Source organism: Mauremys reevesii, linkage group 11 (assembly GCF_016161935.1).
Source record: "Mauremys reevesii isolate NIE-2019 linkage group 11, ASM1616193v1, whole genome shotgun sequence".
Lineage (NCBI taxonomy): Eukaryota > Metazoa > Chordata > Testudines > Geoemydidae > Mauremys > Mauremys reevesii.
This window is the reverse complement of record NC_052633.1, coordinates 21,073,279-21,100,285: the sequence shown is the minus strand read 5'-3', so window position 1 is coordinate 21,100,285 and position 27,007 is coordinate 21,073,279. Positions and strand designations below refer to the sequence as shown.

The 27,007-nt window shown below is 46.8% G+C and overlaps 1 protein-coding gene across 10 annotated transcripts in view; it reads left to right on the top strand.

The window, feature by feature from the left end:
- Positions 1–27,007, top strand: part of LOC120374990 (aldehyde oxidase 1-like) — a 109,868-nt gene that overhangs the window by 66,695 nt on the left and 16,166 nt on the right. For 9 of the 10 annotated variants that reach the window (XR_005586380.1, XM_039495476.1, XM_039495478.1 and 6 more), the window contains 5 exons: positions 3,427–3,513; positions 7,093–7,284; positions 7,811–8,038; positions 11,281–11,376; positions 21,362–21,490. Coding sequence is in view for 9 of the 10 variants with exons in the window: in XM_039495476.1 (XP_039351410.1) it covers positions 3,427–3,513; positions 7,093–7,284; positions 7,811–8,038; positions 11,281–11,376; positions 21,362–21,490 (732 nt within the window). In the remaining variant the exon portion in view is untranslated. The remainder of the gene's footprint in view (positions 1–3,426; positions 3,514–7,092; positions 7,285–7,810; positions 8,039–11,280; positions 11,377–21,361; positions 21,491–27,007) is intronic. The other variant, XM_039495479.1, reaches the window with a different exon arrangement.

Here is a 27,007-nt window from a genome sequence, read left to right as displayed (position 1 = left end):
TGATATGGCCGTTAAAAAAGTTAATGCGGTTTTAGGATGCATCAGGCGAGGTATTTCCAACAAAGATAAGGAGGTGTTAGTACCGTTATACAAGGCACTGGTGAGACCTCATCTGGAATACTGTGTGCAGTTCTGGTCTCCCATGTTTAAGAAGGATGAATTCAAACTGGAACAGGTACAGAGAAGGGCTACTAGGATGATCCGAGGAATGGAAAACCTGTCTTATGAAAGGAGACTCAAAGAGCTTGGCTTGTTTAGCCTAACCAAAAGAAGGTTGAGGGGGGATATGATTGCTCTTTATAAATATATCAGAGGGATTAATATCAGGGAGGGAGAGGAATTATTTAAGCTTAGTACCAATGTGGACACAAGAACAAATGGATATAAAGTGGACACTAGTAAGTTTAGACTTGAAATTAGACAAAGGTTTCTAACCATTAGAGGAGTGAAGTTCTGGAACAGCCTTCCAAGGGGAGTAGTGGGGGCAAAAGACATATCTGGCTTTAAGACTAAGCTTGATAAATTTATGGAGGGGATGGTATGATGGGATAGCCTAATTTTGGCAATTAATTTGGCAATTGATCTTTGATTATCAGCAGGTAAGTATGCCCAATGGTCTGTGATGGGATGTTAGATGGGGTGGGATCTGAAAGTTACTACAGAGAATTCTTTCCTGGGTGCTGGCTGGTGAGTCTTACCCACATGCTCAGGGTTTAACTGATCGCCATATTTGGGGTTGGGAAGGAATTTTCCTCCAGGGCAGATTGGCAGAGGCCCTGGAGGTTTTTCGCCTTCCTCTGCAGCATGGGACACAGGTCACTTGCTTGAGGATTCTCTGCAGCTTGAGGTCTTCAAACCACGATTTGAGGACTTCAATAACTCAGACATAGGTTAGGGGTTTGTTACAGGAGTGGGTGGGTGAGATTCTGTGGCCTGCATTGTGCAGGAGGTCAGACTAGATGCTCATAATGGTCCCTTCTGACCTTAAAGTCTATGAGTCTATGAATGGGATTTTGCCAGTACCACTAGTTAAGGTTAAGATTTTGTCATGTTTATTTTTAGCAAAAATCACAGACAGGTCGCAGGCAATAAACAAAAATTCACAAAAACCTCAGCAGCTCGAAGCTCCAGGGTCTCCACCACCCACAGCGGCTCAGAGCTCCAGGGCCCTCATCACCTGCAGTGGCTCAGAGCTCCAGAGCTTCTGCTGGCTGACAACTCCAGCCATCCCGCCTCAGGGCACAGGGCTGAAGCTGAAAATATCACAGAAGTTTCTGAAAGTAACGGAATCCATTACCACCGTGACAAAATCTTATCCTTACAACTAGTTAATGTTGTTTTTAACTAGTTGGTCTATTAATGCAAATAGCTGTATTAATTCAGCCTTCATTTGAGACTCTTAGTTAAGAAATTAGAGGTAAGGTCCGCTAACCAACTTTAACTCTACCTCCTCACTTCTGCCTATATCTCTGCTTTCATTTCTTTTTACTCTTGCATGTCTTCTTCCTCCCATAATAATTTCTCCCTTTATTTCTTTCTCTCTGGAAACTGGAAGGCATAAAGAGTCCTTGGCCCATCAAAGTTTCTCTGCACAGGTTTACCCTTGAGGCCTTGCTGTGCACAGGTTCAAACAGAGGAACCACTAGGTTTTTGCATAAACACAGAATCAGTCAGGAAAAACAGCACCTTTGGTTACAACCCAGTTCTCCAGCTACTGAATACAACCTCTACTTCACCCAAGGCCTCTTTCTGACCTGATTATCGGTAAAAACTTTTATAGAAGTTCCTGCCCTCTTGTCAGCAGTGATGGACAAGGTAGCCTGGGCAACACTGACTTAATCAAATCAATAAAAAAAAGGCAGAGTCTATAAACATAAGAGTCAGAAAATCTTTGACTGCCAGGGCTTTCATCTCTGTCTACCTCCCTTGTACTTCCAGAGGGTTATAAGTGTCTCCGAGGCAGCCTGGTGCAAACGCCTCTGGTAGAGAGTTATTGTCCTCTTCAAATCCCAAGCTCATCTGCCACGTCTCATCCTGTTCCTCCCTCTTTATACCTGGGCTTCCCCTCATTAGCTACAGCAGCTGTGGGCTTGTCTCTTCATAATTGACATTTCCCACAGCTGAGCCAGCATGGGGTAGTTTTTGCTGACTGCAAGTAGGAAGGGTTAACCCCTTCTTGCCTGTGTTTTATGTGAGGTTTGTAGACCCCATAGTATCTTTCTCACCTCCCCTTCCCACCATGCTCTGGTCACAGACTCATAGACTTTAAGGTCAGAAGAGACCATCATGATCATCTAATCTGACATCCTGCAGGCCACAGAACCAATGAAATTTTTTGCTCCCAGTGCTCCCCTTGGAGGACTGTTCCAGAACTTCACTCCGCTGATGGTTAAGAACCTTCATCTAATTGCAAACCTAAACTTCTTGATGGCCAGTTTATATCCATTTGTCCTTGTGACCACATTGGCACTTAACTTAAATAACTCCTCTCCCTCCCTGGTACTTATCCTTCTGATATATTTGCATAAGAATGGCCATACTGGGTCAGACCAATGGTCCGTCTAGCCTAGTATCCTGTCTTACAACAGTGGTCAATGACAGGTGCTTCAGAGGGAATGAACAAGACAGGTAGTCATCAAATGATCCATCTCTGGTAGCCCATTCCCAGCTTCTTGCAAAGAGAGGCTATGGACACCATCCCTTCCTATCCTTGCTAATAGCCATTGATGGACCTATCCTCCATGAATTTACCTTTAAACATTAACATTTACTGATTGTGGCACGGCACACTAATCAGCCATCTCCAGGGGAAGGCACAGGAAGACAGACTTTCCAGCAGCATCCCATTCCATTGAGGTGCACATTGCTAGACAAAAGAAACGTGTGGTATGTGCTGGACAGATGCAGTTCACAACTGGGAGTTTGGAAAGTCTGTTGCTTAACAACCCATATCTCCATGGTTTCAACAGAGTTTTGCTTAAATTGAGTGGCACAATATAGCCTGAACTGTGTAATTGACATTTAGTTGCAAAATGTATAACCTGTTTGTACTTGTGGGTTGCAAAGGGTGAGTGGATTCCTGCTAGCAGATTTTGCTGGCAAGTGAAACATAGACAGGGCCAACCCCATGCTGGGAGCAGGGACCTGACCAGGCCAGAAACCCAATGTCTCTCTCCAGCTTTCTTACGGTACAACCCAGGTACTCTCTGTGGGTAGTGAATAGGAAAGGGCTGCCTAGACTTGAGGTGGCTGGCAGTATATGTACTTTCTTAAACCAAAAAACTGACAAAATGAGTAAGATCAGCGCTACTCAACCTTGGTGTTGGAAAAAAAGAGATGATGGTAATGTTTGTATGTGTGTTGGAACAAGTGGAGAGTAGTTCAAGGACTGAACATGTCTAAAAGGTCTATATTAATCCATTTTAGGTTGGCTTCATGAATGATGGTAGGATCGTGGCTGCAGATGCCAAATACTATATTAATGGAGGATGCACTCCTGATGACTCTATTCTGGTAAGGATTTTATGAAGGGGCAGATTTTCTAGTCATAACATGGGATGAATTGTTTGCTGGAAACATTGTGGAAGGCCAGGTTCTCTTGCTCACTTCTTGTAAGATTGTCCTTTTAGCCTGTGTTGTGGGGATTCTGAGTGTGTGTCGGAAAAGACCCCCAAAAGAGAAACCACCTCTCCTGACCTAGCTCAGTGTTCCCTTTTGGCATTTTCCCACACATTCCCTTCATGGAATATTACTCAGAGTTAGGTTCAAGTTATGGTGGTAGCTAAAAGTCTATTCCCCACAAATGTCCAGTGCCCCACAGTCTGCACAATCATTTTAAGGCCACAGGGAATATGGAAGGTTCTGGCAATGGGAAAATCTCCATAGCTCTTAGAATATTAAAGAGTAAAATCTACCTGAGATTCCCAGCAGTCTTCCAGTCACGCTCAGCAGGATAATTCTGCATTTTCAGAACTGCAGTCCTCACACAGATACTACTCAGACCTCCCTCCTCTCCCAATCTTCTCCCAGTTGTACATTTGCATTCATATCCTGTTACCACTGACTACATAGATAGATAAACACCACACCCAGTAGCAATTAAGTTCTTAGAGAAAAATTGTCCCATTCGATATATATGCACCATTTCTGCTGATGTCAGTAGGAGTTATTTGCACAACCAAAGCCAAAATTTGTCCCTGGAGCATTAGGCTTACTTATATTCTGTGAATAATGTTTTAATTTACCATCATATTGAAAGTATTTCCATGCACAGTTTCATTATAGAAAGTTAAGATTGCAGGATCTTCTCTGTGATTGGAGTGCAGTAATATCTTTCAAGACTATTAGTATTAAAAACAAACTCTTACACTTTAGTATCAGAGGGGTAGCCGTGTTAGTCTGGTTCTGTAGAAGCAGCAAAGAATCCTGTGGCACCTTATAGACTAACAGACGTTTTGCAGCATGAGCTTTCGTGGGTGAATACCCACTTCTTCGGATGCAAGTAGTGGAAATTTCCAGGGGCAGGTTTATATAGGCAAGCAAGAAGCAAGCTAGAGATAACGAGGTTAGTTCAATCAGGGAGGATGAGGCCCTGTTCTAGCAGCTGAGTGAAAACCAAGGGAGGAGAAACTGGTTCTGTAGTTGGCAAGCCATTCACAGTCTTTGTTTAATCCTGAGCTGATGGTGTCAAATTTGCAGATGAACTGGAGCTCAGCAGTTTCTCTTTGAAGTCTGGTCCTGAAGTTTTTTTGCTGCAGGATGGCCACCTTAAGATCTGCTATTGTGTGGCCAGGGAGGTTGAAGTGTTCTCCTACAGGTTTTTGTATATTGCCTTCCTAATATCTGATTTGTGTCCATTTATCCTTTTCCTTAGAGACTGTCCAGTTTGGCCAATGTACATAGCAGAGGGGCATTGCTGGCATATGATGGCATATATTACATTGGTGGACGTGCAGGTGAATGAACCGGTGATGGTGTGGCTGATCTGGTTAGGTCCTGTGATGGTGTCGCTGGTGTAGATATGTGGGCAGAGTTGGCATCGAGTTGGTCCTTAGCTCAGGCCCAGATCTAAACTACAGTTTTTTAGATTGATATGAATTTTTGTACATTTTTAGACTTAGGCCAAAATCAGTCCTTTAATGGAATTTCATTTACAGCCTTAACTATTGTGATATAGCACAGCCAGAGGGCAGCAGGAGAGTGATAGATGGGAGACGTGTAGGCCCCAGGATGATGAGAGCCTTATTCCCTGTAGAGGGAAGAGAGGCTGCTACAGATTAATTAGAGGACCTGAAACCAAATAAGCCAATTAGAGCACCTGAAGCTAGTCACCTGATAAAAAACCCTTTCTTCAATCAGACAGTTGGAGGAGTTGAAGCAGAGTGGTTTGGTGTTGGAGCGGAGAGCAGTTTGAAGGAGTTGAAGCAGAGTGGTTTGGTGTTGGAGCGGAGAGCAGTTTGGAGGAGAGCAGTTTGGAGGAGTTGAAGCAGAGTGGTTTGGTGTTGGAGCGGAGAGCAGTTTGGAGGAGTTGAAGCAGAGTGGTTTGGTGTTGGAGCGGAGAGCAGTTTGGAGGAGTTGAAGCAGAGTGGTTTGGTGTTGGAGCAGAGAGCAGTTTGGGAGAGTTGAAGCAGAGTGGTTTGGTGTTGGAGCGGAGAGCAGTTTGGAGGAGTTGAAGCAGAGTGGTTTGGTGTTGGAGCGGAGAGCAGTTTGGAGGAGAGCAGTTTGAAGGAGTTGAAGCAGAGTGGTTTGGTGTTGGAGCAGAGAGCAGTTTGGGAGAGTTGAAGCAGAGTGGTTTGGTGTTGGAGCAGAGAGCAGTTTGGAGGAGTTGAAGCAGAGTGGTTTGGTGTTGGAGCGGACAGCAGTTTGGAGGAGTTGAAGCAGAGTGGTTTGGTGTTGGAGCGGAGAGCAGTTTGGAGGAGTTGAAGCAGAGTGGTTTGGTGTTGGACCAGAGAGCAGTTTGGAGGAGTTGAAGCAGAGTGGTTTGGTGTTGGAGCGGAGAGCAGTTTGGAGGAGAGCAGTTTGAAGGAGTTGAAGCAGAGTGGTTTGGTGTTGGAGCGGAGAGCAGTTTGGAGGAGTTGAAGCAGAGTGGTTTGGTGTTGGAGCAGAGAGCAGTTTGGAGGAGTTGAAGCAGAGTGGTTTCGTGTTGGAGCGGACAGCAGTTTGGAGGAGTTGAAGCAGAGTGGTTTGGTGTTGGAGCAGAGAGCAGTTTGGAGGAGAGCAGTTTGGAGGAGTTGAAGCAGAGTGGTTTGGTGTTGGAGCGGAGAGCAGTTTGGAGGAGTTGAAGCAGAGTGGTTTGGTGTTGGAGCGGAGAGCAGTTTGGAGGAGTTGAAGCAGAGTGGTTTGGTGTTGGAGCAGAGAGCAGTTTGGAGGAGAGCAGTTTGGAGAAGTGCTGTGGCGGGCCAGAAGACCAAGACCCTAGGTAAAGGGAAACCCAGCTTGTGCAGAGCAGAGGGACTCTACAGACACAAGGGGTTGGGAGAAACTTGGCCCAAGCGGAGAGAGGGCAGGAAGCCCCCCAAGCTGAAGGGCCGGAGAGGGAAGTAGCCCAGGGGAAGGAATCGCTAGTTCAAGTGGTTTACCTCTATCCTTAGGGCCCCTGGGCTGGGACCCAGAGTAGAGGGCAGTCTCGGATCCCTCCCTCTTCACTCCCCTTTTCTGGGACACTAGTGGGACAGTTGGTACTCCAGTTCCGGGGTGAGAAATGGTGCCCTGAACCTTAAAGGGGAGAAAGTGTGGGACCCATCATAATAGTGCCGGCAATTTGCCACACTATGGAGAGACTATTGTAGCTCACTAATTATATATCAACTGCTATTGTGTCTACTACAGTCCTTGCATATGCTAACAGAACTATTGAAATGCAAGATCATGCTTTGTGGGAAATGTAGATGTAATGAGTGTAGAATATTCTTGTTACATGGGATTTATAGAAACATTTTTTTTAAAAAAGCTTAAAATACTCTTCTGTTGTCCGAATTGTCTCAAGTCCAAGTCCTTTCTCTAACAGAAGGAATATTTACTTGTTTAAATGTGAATGTAATTTTAAGGGAAGAGCTGTTCTGATGTTTAGCTGTACCTGTTCCCATACTCAAGGTAGCAGAGGTAGTCTTACTAAAAATGGATAATGCTTACAAGATTCCCAACTTGCGGTGCTGCAGTCTTGCCTGCAAGACGAACTTGCCATCAAACACAGGATTCCGAGGATTTGGTTTCCCCCAGTCAGGACTCATTACAGAATCCTGGATAACAGCCATTGCAGCCAAAAGTGGTTTATCACCAGAAAAGGTAAGGAAAGAGGATTATTAGCATTGAAATTAAAGAGTTTGTTTTTCTTTACTCTTTTGTACTGTACAACCTGTGTTAAAGTGTGGCACACACAGTGAAATATTTGAAAACTCCTGGGTTGGCTGACTAGCTAGAACTAATCGTTTTCAAGTCCCAAGTTGACTACAAAGTGTTTGTTGTTATTAGTTACTCTTGTTTTTGTGACTGGTCACCTGAGTGGGATGGTATTTTGTCTGTTTCTGGATTGAATGACTAAAATATTTTAAAGATGAGAGTAACAAAACAAAAAACTGAGTATGAATTTCTGGATGAAATTGTGCTAAAATTTTAAAGTATTTCCCATTCAGAGTTTGACTGCTTTCAAAAATGAATAATATGGCCCCACTGTCATACTTTACCCAACTTGTCATGATTAATCATGAAAACACTCAAGAATGCATTTTGCTTACTATTTGACCACTAATCCCAAAAGCAGTAGTCTGCTTTTATGAAGATGGTATGATCTGGGTTAATTCTCCTGTTTCAGGTTAGGGAGATAAACATGTACAAAGAAACTGAACAAATGTGCTACACTCAAGAGCTTGATCCAGAGAACATGGTAAGGTGTTGGAATGAATGTATGGAGAAGTCTGAATACTACAGCAGGAAAACAGCTGTGGAAGAATTTAACAAGCAAAATTACTGGAAGAAGAAGGGGATTGCCATTATTCCCATGAAGTTTCCATTTGGCTTGTGCACACGTTTTCTAAGTCAGGTCAGTTGGCTTTAAAGCTGCTTTAAAAATGCTGACTAACACAATGGGCTAAGCCTTTCACCCTTGGAAGGCTAGATTTTACCTAGTTTAGATAACAAAAAATATATTGAGATTGTCGTAGAAAAACCACCATGCGTTGTATTTGGATCAGAACAGCCTGAGGCCCCTTTTATTACAAGCATGCAAGGTGGGAACCAGCGAACCGGCAGTCCCCCTGGAAACAGGTTTATAACAGCTTATATAGTGTAAAACCACAATTAGCAACACCTACTTCCCTTGTTAACATTTTTGCCATAATTGGAATACACTTTCCAGAAAAGGAAGACAGCACCACCCTTTGCGGTTACAAGCTTCTTCTAACACTAGCAGTGGTCAGTTATATTTCACAGGCCTGGTGATTACAAATAGTTCTGCTTTTGTATTTTTCCTGTACCCTGTCTCCAATAACCCCTCCCTCCCTTTATTTTCTGCCCTCTGGCCACCCATACGATTAACTTGACCAAAGTTTAGGCCTGAGCAAATTTTTCTACCACATAATTTTAATCCCAGATGAACACTTGTCCACATCCTAACACCTGTTATCTATAGAATGCATTGGCTTCTGAGTCACTTCCAGGTGCAATCAACAGTGTTAATTTTGATCTGTAAAGCCCATGTAGTTTGGGCCATGGCTAGCATCCCTGTAAAATACTACATAGGGTAAGAATAGATGAAGGACTCTTACTAACAGTGTCTCAGTTGAAGCTTTTGGGTACTGAAAGCAGGACGTCGTCTTCAAAGGGTTCTCACCTCTAGCATTTGTTTCCCCCGAACCCAAGATTGTTGAACTTTGGGCAGTAGGGAAAGCTGCTTTTTCAGACTTATCATTTGCAGGTCGGAGGGGTAAGCATTAAGAAGAGAGAGTTGGAGGAGAATATTTAATTCATATTGATGACTTGTGTGATATGTTTAATGTTGGGGATGTGTTCAGTGCTTGTTCGATAAGCACGTTTTATACATTGAAAAATAAATCAATCCTCAAGGTGACAGAATGTGCCACCCAATTTGCAGTCTCTCCTCAACATTTTACTCACAGGGTCTATTGCAGACTGTGATGCAGCTTGTGGCTGAGTTGTGGGGGTTGGAAGGAAACCCCATTCAGGACTCAACTGGCTCTGACCAGTACTGTCAGTTTATCCAATTCATGGCTCCCCAAAAAGTCCAGAGGCTTGAAAATATTAACAAAAGAGAAAATAGAACTTGCAGCAATGTTTTTATATAAACATCTGTCACAGGGTGACACTGGCCCTTTAAGAGGCCAGTCAGTTGATACCCATTTAGGCTTCAGAGAGCACCTGAGCCCTAGAGGGTAGAAGACCATGTGAGTTGGAGATCTGGTGAGTCAGATACAGAGAAATGTCTGAGAAAGCAGAGCAATAAAAGCAGCAGGTGGAAGCTGCCTGAGAGAGACAAGGACACTGCAGGGAACAGAGAGGTTTCCAGTCCTTGCCTGGAAGTAGGTTGGAATTGGCTAGGAGACCAGCAGAGGGGGCAGTCCCAGGTGACTGAAAAGGGCTAAAAGCTAGGAGACCAGCAGAAGAGTTGGCCTGCTGACCTTCCTCTGCCATAGAGCCAGTGCTGGGAGGCTGAAAAGGGCTGAATTATTGGACTGTGTGTTGGGTAGAAGAATCATAAGACTGGTCACGCTCAGGTGGATGGCAGGGAGTGTGGGGCTCTGGAACAAGGACAGAAAGGAACTGAGAACCAAGTGCTGGTGGACTCAGGTGTGGATGACCTGGAAGTGATGTTCCTGGAGAGGGGAATGGAAAATCGCTGTACCTTGATATGTTTTACTGTGGGAATTAAGAGAACAGTTTTACCATGAGGGGTCTTACATGTATGTGAATAAATGATACCTAGAGGTGGGACTTTGAATTTGACAGTGAGAGAGACTGTTCTTTTTATGGCTGGTCTGAGGGGAAACTGAGGAAGGCACACTTGACATGTGGCAGCCTGCTACAGAAGGGCCTGCCAGATAGGGGTTACCTTATTAAAACACAATTGGTATGCAAAAATGTGACTCCTCTAGCCATTTTTAGAAATGACTAGACTATGTAGCTAAAAGGGGTTGCAAGTGCTTTGGAGGATAGGATTATAATTCAAAATGATCTGCACAAACTGGAGAAATGGTCTGAAGTAAATAGGAGGAAATTCAATAAGGACAAATGCAAAGTACTCCACTTAGGAAGGAACAATCAGTTGCACACATGCAAAATGGGAAATGACTGCCTCGGGGAGTCCTACAGAAAGAAATCTGGGGGTCATAGTGGACCACAAGCTAAATATGAGTCAACAGTGGTATGCGGTTGCAAAAAAATGAACATCATTCTGGGATGTATTAGCAGGAGTGTCGTAAGCAAGACACAAGAAGTAATTCTTCCGCTCTACTCTGCGCTGATTAGGCCTCAACTGGAGTATTGTGTCCAGTTCTGGGGGCCACGTTTCAGGAAGGATGTGGACAAATTGGAGAGAGAAGAGCAACAAAAATGATTAAAGGTCTAAAAAACATGACCTATGGGGGAAGATTGAAAAAAATGGGTTTGTTTGGTCTGGAAAAGAGAAGACAGAGGGAACATGATAACAGTTTTCAAGTACATAAAAGGTTGTTACAAGGAGGAGGAAGACAAATTGTTTTTCTTAACCTCTGAGGATAGGACAAGAAGCAATGGGCTTAAATTGCAGCAAGGGAGGTTTAGGTTGGACATTAGGAAAAACTTCCTAACTGTCAGGGTGGTTAAGCACTGGAATAAATTGCCTAGGGAGGTTGTGGAATCTCCATCATTGGAGATTTTTAAGAGCAGGTTAGACAAACACCTGTCAGGGATGGTCTAGGTAATACTTGGTCCTGCCACGAGTGCAGGGGACTGGACTAGATGATCTCTTGAGGTCCCTTCCAGTTCTATGATTCTATGTAGTTCAGATTCTTTCCTTGTGTTCCTAACATCATGAGAAACAAACCTCCATAAACTGATATGTCCTCATTTGAAGTTTAATGTAGAGACAGAGCTGATCCTGGAATTCCAAATGTGGCCTTTGATTCTGTCTCAGTGGATAAGATTATAGCATCTAAAATCACAATGCACTTCAAGGCGCCATCCCTTCTGCTTTTGATGCATTGCCCCATGTTAAATGCAGACCCTCTTTCCATTAAATCATAGGGCAGTAACAGCACTCAGGAGTCCATTTCTGCTCTTTCTCTTTAGGCTGCTGCTCTGGTTCATATATATATGGATGGTTCTGTGCTTCTAACTCATGGTGGAATTGAAATGGGACAAGGCATCCACACCAAAATGATCCAGGTACCAAAATCAAATATTAGCCATGTGCTAAATACGTACTATGGACAAACACTACTAATCAGTAGTTATTGGAAAAGCCATAACAAGACCAGTTCTTCTCTGGCATAACTCTATTGACATCAACAGAATTATGGCAGCAGAGAAAAGTCCCTTGTTCTGGCAGGCAAACTAGCCCTGTATATGCGAGCTGCTCCCATAGCCAGCTTTGTTAAGGGCCACAGTGGGAGCAGGCAGAGAAGGCACATAGCTTACAGGAAACACCTTATTATTACTATTACTATTATTGTATTACAGTAGTGCCTGGAGGCTGTGGTCAGTGTTGGGCCCCTTTTTGTTTGGCATTGTACAAACCTGTAGTTATTGCCACCAGGAGCATGTCAACTATATGGACAAAACAGACTAAGGGAATGCAGCAGAACTCATATTTTATTAAATAATTGGGGATTGAGGCGTTCATAAAATAAAAAAGTTAATACAATTGAACATCTCAAAATTACAGCAGGTACAGTGCATAAGTTAATAAATTAACTCTTTGTTGATGGTGTACATAACAAATGGTAATAAATGCATACAGCATGCTTTATTTATTTATTTTTGTATGAGAGAATTGCGCACCACATCTCTCAGCCTTTTCAACCCTGTGCTGCTGCTTGAATGTTGGCTGAAGGATTGAAGTCGCATTGGGTAGCAGAAAGATGACTTTGGCAGCAGAAAATTATTCATATTACTTGTTGGTCTTTGAATATTGTCCCTATGGGTTCTCCACTCCAGGTGCGTATGCACCCTATGCTCCTCAGATCAGAGATTTTAGGTAGCAGTGTTCATTCTGACCGCGCATGTGTCCCATGCAGCCTTTTGCCCTGTACCGTAGCCATGTAGAGCTGCGGAGGCAAACCACCCTCAGTTCTTCTTTGAGTAATGTTCCTATAGGTGCTTCACTGTAGGAATGTTTGTGTCCCTGCACTGCTGATCAGAGAAGTTTGGTAGCAGTATCCGTTAGGCCGGCACATGCACTGTCTCTCCTCGTGCTGACCTACGAGGCTAGCCAGCGTGCATGGCCTTAACCCCCTTCAGTTTCTTCTCAACCACCCTGGCTAGAGAGAGAGCTATTCGCAGTCCACTAGGACTATTACTTTAATCTGCATTTCTATAGTTAGTTAGCTTACTAGTTTGTAGTGAACCAGAGGCGGAAGTTTCGCAGTACTCCTCCCAAGCTCCATATGGTGCTGATTATATAAAACTGAATGACTTTATTGAGAAAATTCCAGAAGCATATCATGACTCATTTAAGGCCATTATCCAGGAGGGCCAGTTAGGGGCAAACATATCGCTGTAATCTGCCCTCAACATAGCCGACACAGCAGCTAGGTCCATCTCCACTTCTGGCATCATGGCTCCTTTTGTTGGGTTTCCCAAAGGAGGTAAAGTCCATGGTTAAGCACCTTCCATTTGAGGGTATGAAGCTCTTCGCTGAGAAGACTTATGCCTCCCTTCATTCCCTGGGGGACTTCAGGGCTACCCTCCAGTCACTGGGTATCTATATACTGGGACAAAAGAGACAATTTAGTCCCCAATTCCAGCATAGACCAAAGTGCTTCAGTACCAGCCTCCCTGCCACTACAAGCCGCAAAGAAAGGGAAATTCCCTAAACGCAAACCATCTGACTCACAATCTTCATCCCAGCCCTCTACATCTAAGCAGTTTTGACAGACAGGTCAAGGCATTCCCCCCCAACTGACACAGCCAACCATCATTCCACATCCATTTGGCCACCAATTGGTGGCACTCTGCATTGCCTGGGAACACATAACAAGAGTTTACCATGAATAGAGACAGATCACCTCCTCCAGTTAGGAGCCATAGAACTCATAGATCTATGAGACAAGGGGTTCTACTATTGTTATTTCCTAATACCCAGAAAGAAGGGAGGTTGGAGATCCATACTAGACCTCAGCTCTCAACAAGTTTATCGAGGCTCAAAAATTCAAGATAGTCACCTTATCAATGATCATTTCTGTGTTGGAACAGGGAGACTGGTTTTCAGCCCTCAACCTTCAGGATGTCTGTTTTCATATTTCATTTCTACTGGCTCACAGATGACCATTACCAATACAGAGTCCTCCCCTCTGGGATTATCAGCCCCAAAAGTATTTTCCAAGGTTCTCTCACTGGTGGCTGCTCATTAACATTCTCAAGGGATAATGATCTCCCCTTACCTAGATGATTGCATCCTCAGAGCCTGATCTCTTCACAAGGCTCACCAAGTCATTGAAGCTACGATATACTTGTTTACGGAACTGTCTACAGATTAACACCCAGAAGTTCACCGCACTCCAAAGCAACGCCTGAAATTCATAGGGGTTGACCTCGATTTGTTACAGGCTAAAGCCCTCTTACCTCAACACAGGTTCTTGTCCTTAGTCACACTCCTAGACACCATTCAAAGCAGCCCCCAAATACCAGCCAGGCTCTGCTCCAACTCTTGGGGCATATGGCAGCGAGCATGCAATGCCACCAAATGTGGTTCAGCTCAGTTTACAGACCAAATAAGGACAGGCTGGACAAATCCCTGTTACCACCCACCAGGAGCAAAAATTCCTTACACTGGTGGAAGGATCCAGCCAACCTTTGCAAAAGGATCCCATTCACGCAAACATCACCATCGTTGCTCCTCACCAGCGATGCATCACTCAGAGGTGGGGCACGCATCTAAATGGCCTCACAACACAAGGCAAATGGTTGCCTGTGGAGATATTCCTTCACATCAGTCTCCTCAAGCTATGAGCAGTCAGGAACGCCTGCACCTGTTTCCAAGTACTGATCACAGGATTACATACAAAAATCCTAACAGACAACATAGTCTGTATGTATTACATCAGTCGGCAGAGGGGAGCCAAGCCGCTCCCCTATGCACAGAAGCTATGAGGCTATGGAATTGGTGCATCTCACACAATGTCACACTGTCCGCGGCTTACCTCCTAGGCAGACAAAACTTGATAGCAGACAATCTCAGTCACAAATTCCTGCAGGACCATGAGGGGAAGATAGTGCTTCACAACCTGTTCAGATGATGGGGGATATCATCCAAAGACCTGTTCGTGACTCACCTGAACAAGAAATATCCACACTACTGCTCCAGAGCAAGGATGGGACAACACTCCCTGGGTGATGCTCTCCTCCTCCCCTGGGACAAGGACCTTCTCTACACCTTTCCTCCATTTCCCCTACTATCAAAGGTCCTACTGAAAATAAAAAGGGATGAAGCTTACTTTATTCTGATTGTTCCTACTTGGTCAAGACAGACCTGGTACTCTTACCTGGCACAGCTTGCAATGTGCCCACCAATCCCTTTCCCAGCCATTCCACACTTTTTGTCGCAGAACAGAGAATGTACCCTACGTCCCAACTTAGGAATTCTCTGCCTTAAGACATGCTTGGTTCCAACACCAGGAAAGCTCCTGTTCAGTCTTTTTTTAAGGAAAAGGTCATGTTGCAACTGCATCCCAAGTTCTTACCAAAGGTATTCTTGGACTTCTGGGTAAACCAACCTATCCAACTTCCAGTTTCTTCCCTAAGCCACACCAGGATAAAGAAGATGTGGCATTACATATACTTGATGTCAAGAGGGCATTAGCCTTTCACCTAGACAGAACTAAGTCCTTTAGGCCTTGTCTACACTACAAGACTATTTCAAATCTACTTAAGTCGAATTTGTGGATTCGACCTTATGAAGTCGAATTTGTGTATCCACAGTAAAGACACTAATTCGAATTTCTGAGTCCACATTAACAGGGCCGGCATCGACTTTCGAAGCGGTGCACTGTGGGAAGCTATCCCACAGTTCCCGCAGTCCCCGCTGCCCATTGGAATGCTGGGTAGAGCTCCCAATGCCTGCTGGGGGAAAAAATGTGTAGAGGGTGGTTTTGGGTAACTGTCATCATTGAACCGTCAATCACGCCCTCCCTCCCTGAAAGCGCCGGCGGGAAATCTGTTCGCGCACTTTTCTGGTCAGTGACAGCGCGGACGCCACAGCACTGCGAGCATGGAGCCCGCTGCGATCATCGCTGCACTTATGGCCGTTGTCAACTCCTCGCACCTTATCGTCCACCTCTTCCACAGTCAGCTGCTGAGAAATTGGGCGAGGAGGCTCTGGCAGCGTGGTGAGGAGAGTGGCGCAGACCTCTCACAAAGCAGGGTACGCCGCGCAGTGGAGATCATGGTGGCAATGGGTCAAGTTCATGGTGTGGAACGGCGATTCTGGGCCCGGGAAACAAGCACGGACTGGTGGGACCGCATAGTGCTGCAGGTCTGGGATGAATCACAGTGGCTGCGAAACTTCAGGATGCGTAAGGGCACTTTCCTTGAACTCTGTGACTTGCTGGCCCCTGCCCTGAAGCGCCAGGACACACGGATGCGAGCAGCCCTGAGTGTGCAGAAGCGAGTGGCCATAGCCCTCTGGAAACTTGCCACGCCAGACAGCTACCGGTCAGTAGCGAACCACTTTGGCGTGGGCAAATCTACCGTGGGGGTTGCTGTGATTCAAGTAGCCCACGCAATCGTTGAGCAACTGCTCTCAAAGGTAGTGACTCTCGGAAACGTCCAGGTCATCATAGATGGCTTCGCCGCAATGGGATTCCCAAACTGCGGTGGGGCTATAGATGGGACTCACATCCCTATCCTGGCACCAGCCCACCAGGCCAGCCAGTATATTAACCGAAAGGGCTACTTTTCAATGGTGCTGCAAGCACTGGTGGACCATAGGGGACGTTTTACCAACATCTTCGTCGGGTGGGCGGGCAAGGTTCATGACGTGCGTGTGTTCAGGAACTCTGGTCTGTTTAGATGCCTCCAGGCAGGAACTTTCTTCCCGGACCACAAAATAACGGTTGGGGATGTGCAGATGCCTACAGTCATCCTCGGGGACCCAGCCTACCCGCTAATGCCCTGGCTCATGAAGCCCTATACAGGCGCCTTGGACAGTGAGAAGGAACTCTTCAACTACCGGCTGAGCAAGTGCAGAATGGTGGTGGAGTGTGCTTTCGGACGTCTTAAGGGGAGGTGGCGGAGCTTACTGACTCGCTCGGACATCAGCGAAAAGAATATCCCCGTAGTTATTGCTGCTTGCTGTGTGCTCCACAATGTCTGTGAGAGCAAGGGCGAGACCTTTTTGGCCGGATGGGAGGTTGAGGCAAATCGCCTGGCTGCTGTTTACGCTCAGCCAGACACCCGTGCCGAAAGAATATCCCAGCGGGAAGGGCTGTGTATCCGGGAGGCTTTGAAAGCAAGTTTCCTCGGAGAGCAGGGTAACCTATGACTCTCCACTTGATTTTTAGAGAAGCTGATCCTGGGCCTGTGTCTCTATGTGTTGAGTGAGATCTGCGGTTACAGACCCCGTTCTCCAAGTTTCCCCCACTTCCCAAACACGTTTTAAAACAAATTAAACGGAACAGTTATTGTTAATAAATCTTTCTTTTACTTTGCATTTCTGTTCAGGGTTTGAAACATGGACGCATACTGTGCTGGGTACGGTGTGCACTGATGTACAGACCGCTTGTACAATACAGGACGGACAGCCTCCTGCCCCTACTTAGGTCTCTGGGGTGGGGGACGGTTTCAAGTGGTTGTGCATGTAGGGGTGGGTTTACAGGAAGGGGCGAGTGGTGCCGTCTTTGGATAGGGATTTGGATGCAGGCTCTGGGCTGTGGTTTTGGGCGTAGGAAGGGGTGAGGGGTGTGGGGGAAGGGTGAGTATCTGTCCGTGGATGAGGGCTCTTGTTGGGGCTCAGGGCAGCGGAGAGGATCGCGCCTACGGTGGAAGTGCATGGTAAGGGCAGCATGCCTTAACATTAGGGGGTGGCAGGCGCTAGGACCGTGGACAAGCGTACACATCACAGAATGACCCGGGGCAGCATACACCACACAGAGTGACCCTGGTGACTACTGACTGCAGTCTGTGTGTGCCCTGCAGTTGATCCTGCCCCTGATAGTCTGTACCCTGCTAAAGTAGGCTATCCTGTGCAATTATAAATCCCCTGCCCCCCCCCCCCCCACATACACACAGTCTTCTGACACGAAAGACGTGACGGAAAGAGTGAACAACAGCAAACACCTTTTATTAATCTACTACATAGTGGGGTGATGAAACTTGGATTTGGGACTGGGTGATCCTGTAAGGGAAGCGCTTCAACACAGTTATAGCGTCAGAGGTGTGTGGTACATTAGCGCTCAGCTGTGGTGCAGTGACAGTTCTCACGGCCCCTACCGCCCCTCCGTCTTGTAATTTTCGGTGAGGGGGGGACAGGACTTCTTGGCGTTGGAGGGTGGTTGCAGATACAGTGCAGGGGGGCTCTCTCCTCCTGCCTGCGGTCCTGCAGAACATCAACAAGGCGCCGGAGCGTGTCCGTTTGCTCCCTCATTAGCCCAAGCAGCATTTGAGTCGCCTGCTGGTCTTCCTGCCGCCACCTGTCCTCCCGTTCGCTGTGTGAGCGCTGCTGCTGAGAGAGGGTCTCCCTCCACTGGCTCTGCTGGGCCGCCTCGGCTCTGGAGCAGGCCATCAGTTCTGCGAACATCTCGTCCCGAGTCTTTTTCTTTCGCCGCCTAATCTGAGCCAGCCTCTGCGAGGGGGATGCCGGGGCAGTCCGGGAAAGAGCAGAAGCTGTGTGATGGGAAACAGTAAGTGATTTCCTTGAACAGATACATGTTTGCGAACAGTGAACACAGTGTAGTCAGTTTCTCTGAAGAAGACCATACAGGGCACCTAGTCTCACGAGATCTCAGGACAAGTTCGAGATTTCGGAATACGCTCTCATTGGCGGCGCCATTGCACAGGAGAGCGGACAAGCGGGGAGAGACAGCTGAATCCGTCTTGCAGACAGTCCTGGTAAGCCTTAAAGTAGATAATGCTTATCAGTTAGTGGATAGCTGTGCTCTCCTGCTAAAGGCAATCTGGAAAGCAGAAAGGCTGAGCCTTTTCCAGCCCCTCCCACCAGTGCATGGGAAAGATCAATGTATGCTTGTTCTCTGTGGCCTCCAGCACGTGGCTGTTAAGCGAGGGTCGTTGTTATGCAACCTAATTGCAAACCATTAACAGTAGTAACAATACACTAATTGCCCTACTTAGATGCAGCCTGTCCAGAACGACATCACCCTGAGGCGGGTCACTCAGAGTCAGAGAGAGCGGATGCTAAGGGAAGCCCTGCACAGACCAGGACCATATGCAGCAATGCTGGTGGAGGCGATGATTCCTCTGTACATTAGGATGTCCTGGCGCGGAAGAGTGTGCTTCCACGGAGCACCCAATAAGGCACCTCTCCCCAGGAACCTCCTGCGGAGGCTTTTCGAGCAGCTCTCTGAGAGCTTTGTTGAACTGTCCCAAGAGGATTATTGTTCTATCCCTATATGTGTGGACCTACTTTTTATATAGTTAGACATTTAAAATTTTTTATATTGTATTTCTATTTTTTCTATACCTGTTTTTTAAAAAATAAATGTTTCCATGTTTATAGCACTTACCGCCTGATCCTTCCCCTGATTCTGAGTCCGGGTTAACGGCCGGGGAGGGTTGGTAGGGGACCTCTGTGAGGGTGATGAAGAGATCCTGGCTGTCAGGGCAAGCGGTATTGTGTTCGCTGTCGCCTGCGCCGTCCTCCACAAACCCTTCCTCATCTTCCCCATCGGCGAACATCGCCGAGGAACTGTCCAGGTACACTATGCCATCGTCAGAGTCCACGGTCACTGGTGGGGCAGTGGTGGCAGACCCACCGAGAATGGCATGCAGTGCCTCGTAGAAGCGGCATGTCTGGGGCTGTGCTCCGGAGCGTCCGTTTGCCGCTCTGACTTTTTGGTAACCTTGTCTCAGGTCCTTGACTTTCACGCAGCACTGCGTTGTATCCCGGCTGTATCCTTTGTCTATCATGGCTTTGGAGACCTTCTCGAAGGTCTTTGCATTCCGCTTGTTGGAGCGCAGCCTCCTCGCCCCACACAGCGATCAGATCCATGACTTCCCGGTCAGTCCATGCTGGGGACCTCTTTCTATTCTTGGATTGCCCGGATTCCTCTGCTGGAGAGCTCTGCATCGTTGCAGGTGCTGCGGAGCTCGCCCCGATGTCCAACCAGGACGTCAGATTCAAAGTGCCCAGACAGGAAAAGGAATTCAAATTTTCCCGGGTCGTTTCCTGTGTGGCTGGTCAGAGCATCCAAGCTCGGACTGCTGTCCAGAGTGTCAACAGAGTGGTGCAGTGTGGGATAGCTCCCGGAGCTACTAAGTTCGATTAGCATCCACACCTAGCCTAATTCGAGCTAGCCATGTCGAATTTAGCACTACTCCACCTGTTGGGGTGGAGTACCAAATTCGAACTAAAGAGCCCTCTAGTTCGAATTAAATGGCTTCCTGGTGTGGACGGTTGACCGGTTAGTTCGAATTAACGCTGCTAAATTCGACTTAAAGTCCTAGTGTAGACCAGGCCTTAGAAAATGTCCCAGATTGTTTCTCTCCATTGCGGACAGAACTAAGGGATCTCCAATTTCCAAATAAAGACTGGATATCTGGCTGCATTACCTATTGTTATTAGTCTCATGATCTTCAACCTCTTTCTAGAGTATTAACTCACTCCAGAAGATTCCTTTCTACTTCATTAGCCTTTCTTAAGAGCATTCCTGTACAGAAATATGTAGAGCCATGACTTGGATCTCCATTCAGACCTTTTCTGAACACTATACAGTTACTTGTGTCTCAGCTTCTGATGCCATGTTTGGCTCTGCTGTGCTATCTTCAGCCTTAGACTCAACTCCAAAACATACCCCTCCATAGACACTACTGGAAGAAGAAGAGATGATTATCACCCTGTACAGTAACTGGTTCTTCAAGATGTGTGTCCCTATGGATGCTCCACTACCTGCTCTCCTACTCTCTGCTTTGATTTCTTTACCATGGAGCTCCTCAGTAGAGAGGAAACTGAAGGCAGTTCACCCGCACAGCTGTATATGGCCATGGTGCAGGTCATGAGGCTGTATGGGGCACGTGTGTGGGCTGAACGGACACTACTACCTAAAATCAATTATCTGAGGCTGATGGGGCACATGCGCACTTAAAGTGGAGAACCCATAGGCGCACACATAACCTTCTCTTCCTAAGATGGATATTCATAAAATCGGGGTTCTACTGTATTGTTATCCACATTTTACTGACTGGGTCTGAAGCATAGAGAGACACTGGGTACATCTGTGCAGCAAAAAAACCTGTGGTGGAAAGTCTCAGAGCCCAGGTCAGCTGACTTGGGCTTACACTGTGGGGCTAGAAGTAGCAGTTCAGGCTCAGGCTGAAACCTGACAAGGGGGGTCTCAGCAAAGCCCCAACATCTACATTATTATTTTCACACCTGCAGCACAAGCCCAAGTCAATTGGCCTGCACTCTGATACTTGCTGCTATAGGGCTTTGGCATATTTTGTTTATTTTTAACTATATAGACACATCCCAAGTGACTTGCCTAGGATCACACAGGAAGTTTGTAGCAGAATCAGGAATTGACCTCAGCTCTCCAGAGAGTCAGTCTAGTGCCTTAGCCACAAGACCATCATTCCTGTTCCATTTTATTCCTGCAGACACAGCAATGTGATTACAATTGGAAATGGAAGGATCTGGAACAAGAATATCTAATAATTTCTTTATTAGATCAAATCCTGTCAAATCCATGACCTAGTGTCTAAGGGTACACAGCAAAGAAAAACTCACGGCTGGCCCGTGCCAGCCAGCTTGGGCTTGCAGGGCTTGAGCTGTGGGGCTGTTTCACTGCTGTGTAGATTCAGGCATGGGCTGGAGCCTGGGCTCTGGGACCTTGCACCCCACAGGGTCCTAGTGAAAATGAAACAGCCCAAGCCCTGGGTTTTTCTTTGCTGTGTAGACATACCTTTTGAAGGCTGATATTATTGAAATGTTCAGAAATGTGTGTTTCAAATGGAATGAGGGTATGTTCATTCCCCACCCTAGGTTGCCAGCCGGGAATTAAAGATCCCCATGTCGAGTATTCATTTTTGTGAAACAAGCACAACAACTGTTCCTAATGCTTATGCTTCAGTAGCATCTGCTGGAACTGATGTCAATGGAATGGCAGTAAAGGTAAAGGGTAATGTTTGTCTACTAGTTTACTCTTAAAAGCCCCAATTCATCAAGGTATTTAAGCATGTGCCTAATTTTACGCACATGAGTAGTTCCACAGAGCTTGAAATTACCTATCATGTGGCTATTGCAGGTGGCCACTAAGAATATGAAACATTGCTTCTTGATGAATTCCAAACTCTTTGATATGTTGTGGTTTGGGGTTTCCAGAACAGAACCCAAAGCTCCCCAAAAAGGCTTAAGGTTTTTTACACTCACTGCATATAATGGAGGCCTCTTATCTCGCCTGTGATGAAGTGGGCGAACCAGTTCTTAAAGGCCTGGCACTGACCATGTGCTAGTTCATACTAATCCCAGACATTATTTTAAGGTTTGGGTCAATTTAATTAAACAAATCTTCCCTACCTCTCTCTTGCCCTTCCTTATCTTCCTTAAATCAAGACCCTTAATTCCCTCCCTATTTTTTCATGAAAGTATCACAGGCCTAACTGATCTTTGGTTTCTCTACTGGGCATAGGCCTCTTGTTTTTTTTATTAAAACTTACACATTTTGTAAGCTTCTCTGTTACAACGGAGCAGTGTGTCTGGGTGGTAATTTTATTGGGAAGCCTGACAGTGGTGGCAGATTTGGAGGCAGAAACTTGGCTAGTCCCAGGAGAGAGACTTGAGATCTCATGAGTATTTGATTCCTTGATCCAGAGGCGGGGTGGGAAGAGTGGGCATCACAGGAGCCCTGGAGTAAGGGATGACTCAGAGGCCTGAAGGAGGCCTGGTTGTGCAGATCTGGGAGCGGAGGAGAAGGATCTGGTTTGGGGAGTGTCATGGGATCTCACCCCCACTTTGAGCTTGTGGGTTCAAAGAGGGGACCCGCAGGTATTCTCCCCCCACCCTAACCCTTAGGGTAGGATTCCTTCTCGCTGCCACCAGTCAGGTTAACGTGTCTGACACACGGCCTGTCCCCCAAGCTTCCCCTGGGGAACCCAGATTCAAATCCCTTGAATCTCTACACACAGGAAGCAGCCCACTTCCCCTCCCTCTCCTGCTCTCTCTCTGCTTGGAGACAACTCTTGTCTCCCCAGAGTGGCGCCTAGCTTCCTTCCCCTGAATCCACAGGTAAGGAACTTAACCAAGTCCTGAAATTAAAAGAGTTTATTAAAAGAATAAAAGAAAGAAGAGAAAAAATACACAATCTCTATGAATCCAAGATAGACATTCATAGGGTCTAATCTTATTAATCCCTGGAGAAATTTCTCCCTTTTCCTCAGTACAAACAATACAGGCAAAATTACGAATAATCAATGCAAACACACAGAATTGCAGACACAAGATTCTTATATGCAATTACCCAGTTCTTCTAATACTCACTAGCTTGAATAGAAGAAATTAGTTCAGAAAGATGAGCAGACTTGGTTAAACATCTGGACTGGTGTAGGTCCAGACGGCTAAGAACTCAGAACAAAGAACACAGAGACCCAAGTTCCCGCTCTCTGGGATTTTCAAATTCTCTTCCCTGATTGGTCCTTTGGTCAGGTGTTTCACCAGGTCTGTGTTAACCCTTTACAGGTAGACCTTAACCCTTAACTAACTACTTATGACACGCCCCCCAAATCACCAACAGTGGGAGCACTGGCAGTGATTTCCTCCTAAACTGCAAAACCAACAGAGTAATAAACACATGCACTATTACATATACTACTAAGCATATAACATGTAAAGAACACTTTTTAGCCACTAGATTCTGGGAAACTGTCACGAGAGAGTGCATCAGCAACTTTGTTGGAAGCTCCTGAAATGTGTTGAATTTCAAAATCAAAGTCTTGGAGAGCTAAACTCCATCTGATAAGTTTTTTGTTGTTTCCCTTGTTAGTATGAAGCCACTTTAGTGCAGCATGATCGGTTTGTAGCTGGAACTGCCGTCCCCAAAGGTATGGGCGTAGCTTTTCCAAGGCATACACAATGGCGTAACACTCTTTTCACTGACGGACCAGTGGCTTTCCCTCTCAGACAGCTTCTTGCTGAGAAACACGACAGGATGGAAGTTGTGATCCGGTCCTTCCTGCATTAGTACCGCTCCTACCCCACGTTCAGATGCATCAGTGGTAACTAGGAAGGGTTTGTCAAAGTCCGGGGCCCTTAATACAGGGTCAGACATGAGCATCGCCTTAAGCTGGATAAAGGCTTCCTGACACTCATCAGTCCACTTAACTGCATTTGGCTGGGTTTTCCTGGTCAGATCAGTTAGTGGAGCAGCGATTTGGCTGTAGTGTGGTACAAATCGCCTGTAATATCCGGCCAAACCTAAGAAGGATTGGACCTGTTTCTTTGACCTTGGGACAGGCCACTGTTGGATAGCCTCCACCTTGGCCTGTAGGGGGTTGATGGTTCCTTGACCCACCTGGTGTCCTAGGTAAGTCACTCTGTTTTGGCCTATTTGACACTTTTTGGCCTTAACAGTTAGTCCTGCCTGCCTGATGCGCTCAAAACCATTTTCAAATGTTCTAGGTGTTCAGGCCATGAATCAGAGAAAATGGCCACATCATCGAGGTATGCAACTGCACAGTCTTCCAATCCTGCTAGTAGACCATCCACCAGCCTTTGGAAGGTGGCAGGTGCATTCCGCAGTCCGAATGGAAGCACAGTAAACTCATACACCCCTGCATGGGTGATGAAGGCAGATTTTTCCTGGCGGGTTCATCTAGTGGTACCTGCCAGTATCCCTTGGTTAAATCAATGGTAGAGATGAACTGGGCACGTCCCAACTTTTCCAATAGCTCATCAGTGCGTGGCATTGGATAGTTGTCTGGACGAGTTACAGCATTGAGCTTACGGTAGTCCACACAAAAGCGTATTTCCCCATCTGGTTTGGGAACCAGAACCACTGGAGATGCCCATGCACTGGTAGAAGGGCGGATGATACCCATCTCCAACATGTTGTCAATCTCCTGTTTAATAGCAACTTTGGCATGAGGTGACACCCTGTAGGGTGGGGTCCTAATCGGGTGAGCATTACCTGTGTCAATGGAGTGGCAGGTTTGCTCAGTCCGTCCTGGGTTGGCTGAGAACAAGGGCGCGAAGTGAGTGCACAGCTCCTTGATCTGTTGCCGCTGCAGACGTTGCAGGGTTGTGGAGAGGGTCACCTCTTCCACACCACCATTTCTTTTACCTTCGTAGTAGACACCTTCAGGCCACTCGGTGTCATCTCCTTCCTGAACTGTAAAGTGACAGACCTGTAATTCTCTGGGATAAAAGGGCTTTAGAGAGTTAACATGAAACACTTTAGGCTTTAAAGAGGAATCAGGGAATGTTATGAGGTAGTTAACAGCTCCCAGGCGCTCCTGGACCATGTATGGTCCTTCCCAGGACGCTTCCATCTTATGGGCCTGTTGCGCCTTCAAGACCATGACCTGGTCTCCTACCTTGAAGGAACGCTCTCTGGTGTGTCTATCATACCAGACCTTTTGCTCCGCTTGAGCATCTCTTAAGTTCTCTCGAGCAAGGGCCCAAGAGTCTCGGAGGGTGTTTTGAAGGTTGCTTACAAAGTCCAGAATGTTAGTCCCTGGAGGAGGTGTAAACCCCTCCCATTGCTGCTTTACCAGCTGTAATGGCCCCTTAACCTCATGGCCATATACCAGCTCGAATGGTGAGAATCCTAAACTGGGATGTGGAACAGCCCTGTAGGCAAACAGCAACTGTTGTAACACTAGATCCCAATTATTGGAGTGTTCATTGACGAATTTGCGGATCATGGCCCCCAATGTTCCATTAAACCGTTCCACTAGGCCATTAGTTTGGTGGTGAGTGCGGGGTGGCAACCAAATGATGCACCCCATGAGTTTCCCACAGGTCTTTCATGGTCCCTGATAGGAAATTTGTTCCCGAATCTGTAAGAATTTCAGAGGGCCAACCCACCCTGGTAAAAATGTCAGTTAAGGCCTGGCACACCGTTTGAGCCCTGGTGTTGCCTAGAGCTACTGCTTCCGGCCATCTGGTAGCAAAGTCCACAAAAGTCAGTATGTACTGCTTTCCTCTTGGGGTCTTTTTTGGGAAAGGACCCATAATATCCACAGCTACTCGCTGAAATGGGACCTCAATTATGGGAAGTAGCTGGAGAGGGGCCTTGACCTGGTCTTGAGGTTTTCCTACCTTTTGGCATACCTCACAAGACCGGACATACTTGGCAACGTCCTTGCCCATCCCCTCCCAGTCGAAGGACCTTCCCAACCTGTCTTTGCTTCGGTTCACCCCAGCATGGCCACTGGGATGATCATGGGCTAAGCTTAAGAGCTTTTCCCGGTACTTCGTCGGAACTAGCAACCGTTTTTGAGGATGCCAGCCCTCCTGGTGTCCACCATAAAGACTTTCCTTGTATAAAAGTCCTCGGTCCACAACAAACCGGGATCGGTTAGTGGAGCTGAGAGGCGGTGGGTTGCTGCGTGCCGCCGCCCATGCTTTCTTGAGGCTGTCATCGGCTTCCTGCTCTGTCTGGAACTGTTCCCTTGAGGCGGGAGACACCAGTTCCTCTGGAAGTGATGTAGGTGATGAGATTGTTTCTGTTGACTGTGAACCGCTCTCCGCTGGTCCACGAGGTGTTATTTCAGGCTCCGGCTGAGCCTCTAGGGTAGGGTTGTCTGCTGGTTTTTCCAGTTTTGGCCCGTTGTAAGCCCTCCCGGCGGTGGAGTTATGGCGCTGGCGTTGGTACTGCCGCTGGTTGCTCTTCCAGTTCCGGTTCTGGGACTGGATGTAGTATGGCTGCTGTAGGTGTTGGCATGGGATCCGGTTCCACCACGTCTGTCTGGGTCTCTGGTAACACAGACGGGGTCTTGGTGGATGGCTCAGGAACAGGTATGGGTGCAGCAGCTCGTCTGGCTAGGCTGCGTGTAACCACTCCTCTGTTTCTGGCGGCTCAACGTGATGGGCCAAGTGGTTGCCCAGTATCATGGGGACAGAATAATTGTCATAGACAGCAAAGTCCACGTCCTGACCAGCCCTTGTACTGGACAGGTAACGCACTGTAGGTAATGTTACAGGTTTTGACATGAAGGCGAACTGTCACTTTGGTTTTCGGGTTGATGAATTTGGGGTCCACGAAGGTTCGTGGATAGCTGACACATGTGCTGCAGTGTCTCTCCATGCGATAACTTCCTTTCCGTCCACTCTCAAAGTTTCCTAAAGCATACGGGTATTTGAGAGATATCTAATTCGGGTTTCCTTGGTGTGCAGGTGCAAGGAGTTGGACCGGTTCAGGTTCTTTGGGCATTTGGCTCTGATATGCCCCAGTTCATTGCATCCAAAACATCGCCCACTTGATGGGTCACGGGGTTGTGTTGGTTTACTGGAAACTGGTGAGGTAGAAGAAGAGGTAGGGTGTGACTGTGCTTGGGTTGTAGGTGTGGGCTTGATTGGCCCTCGATGGTAAGGTTTAGTCTCGGTGGGTACCTTGTGTGATTCGCTCCCTTTGGCAGTAGCTTTGTGTTGTCTACCGATGCCATCCATCTGGCTCCAATCTCTCCTGCCTCA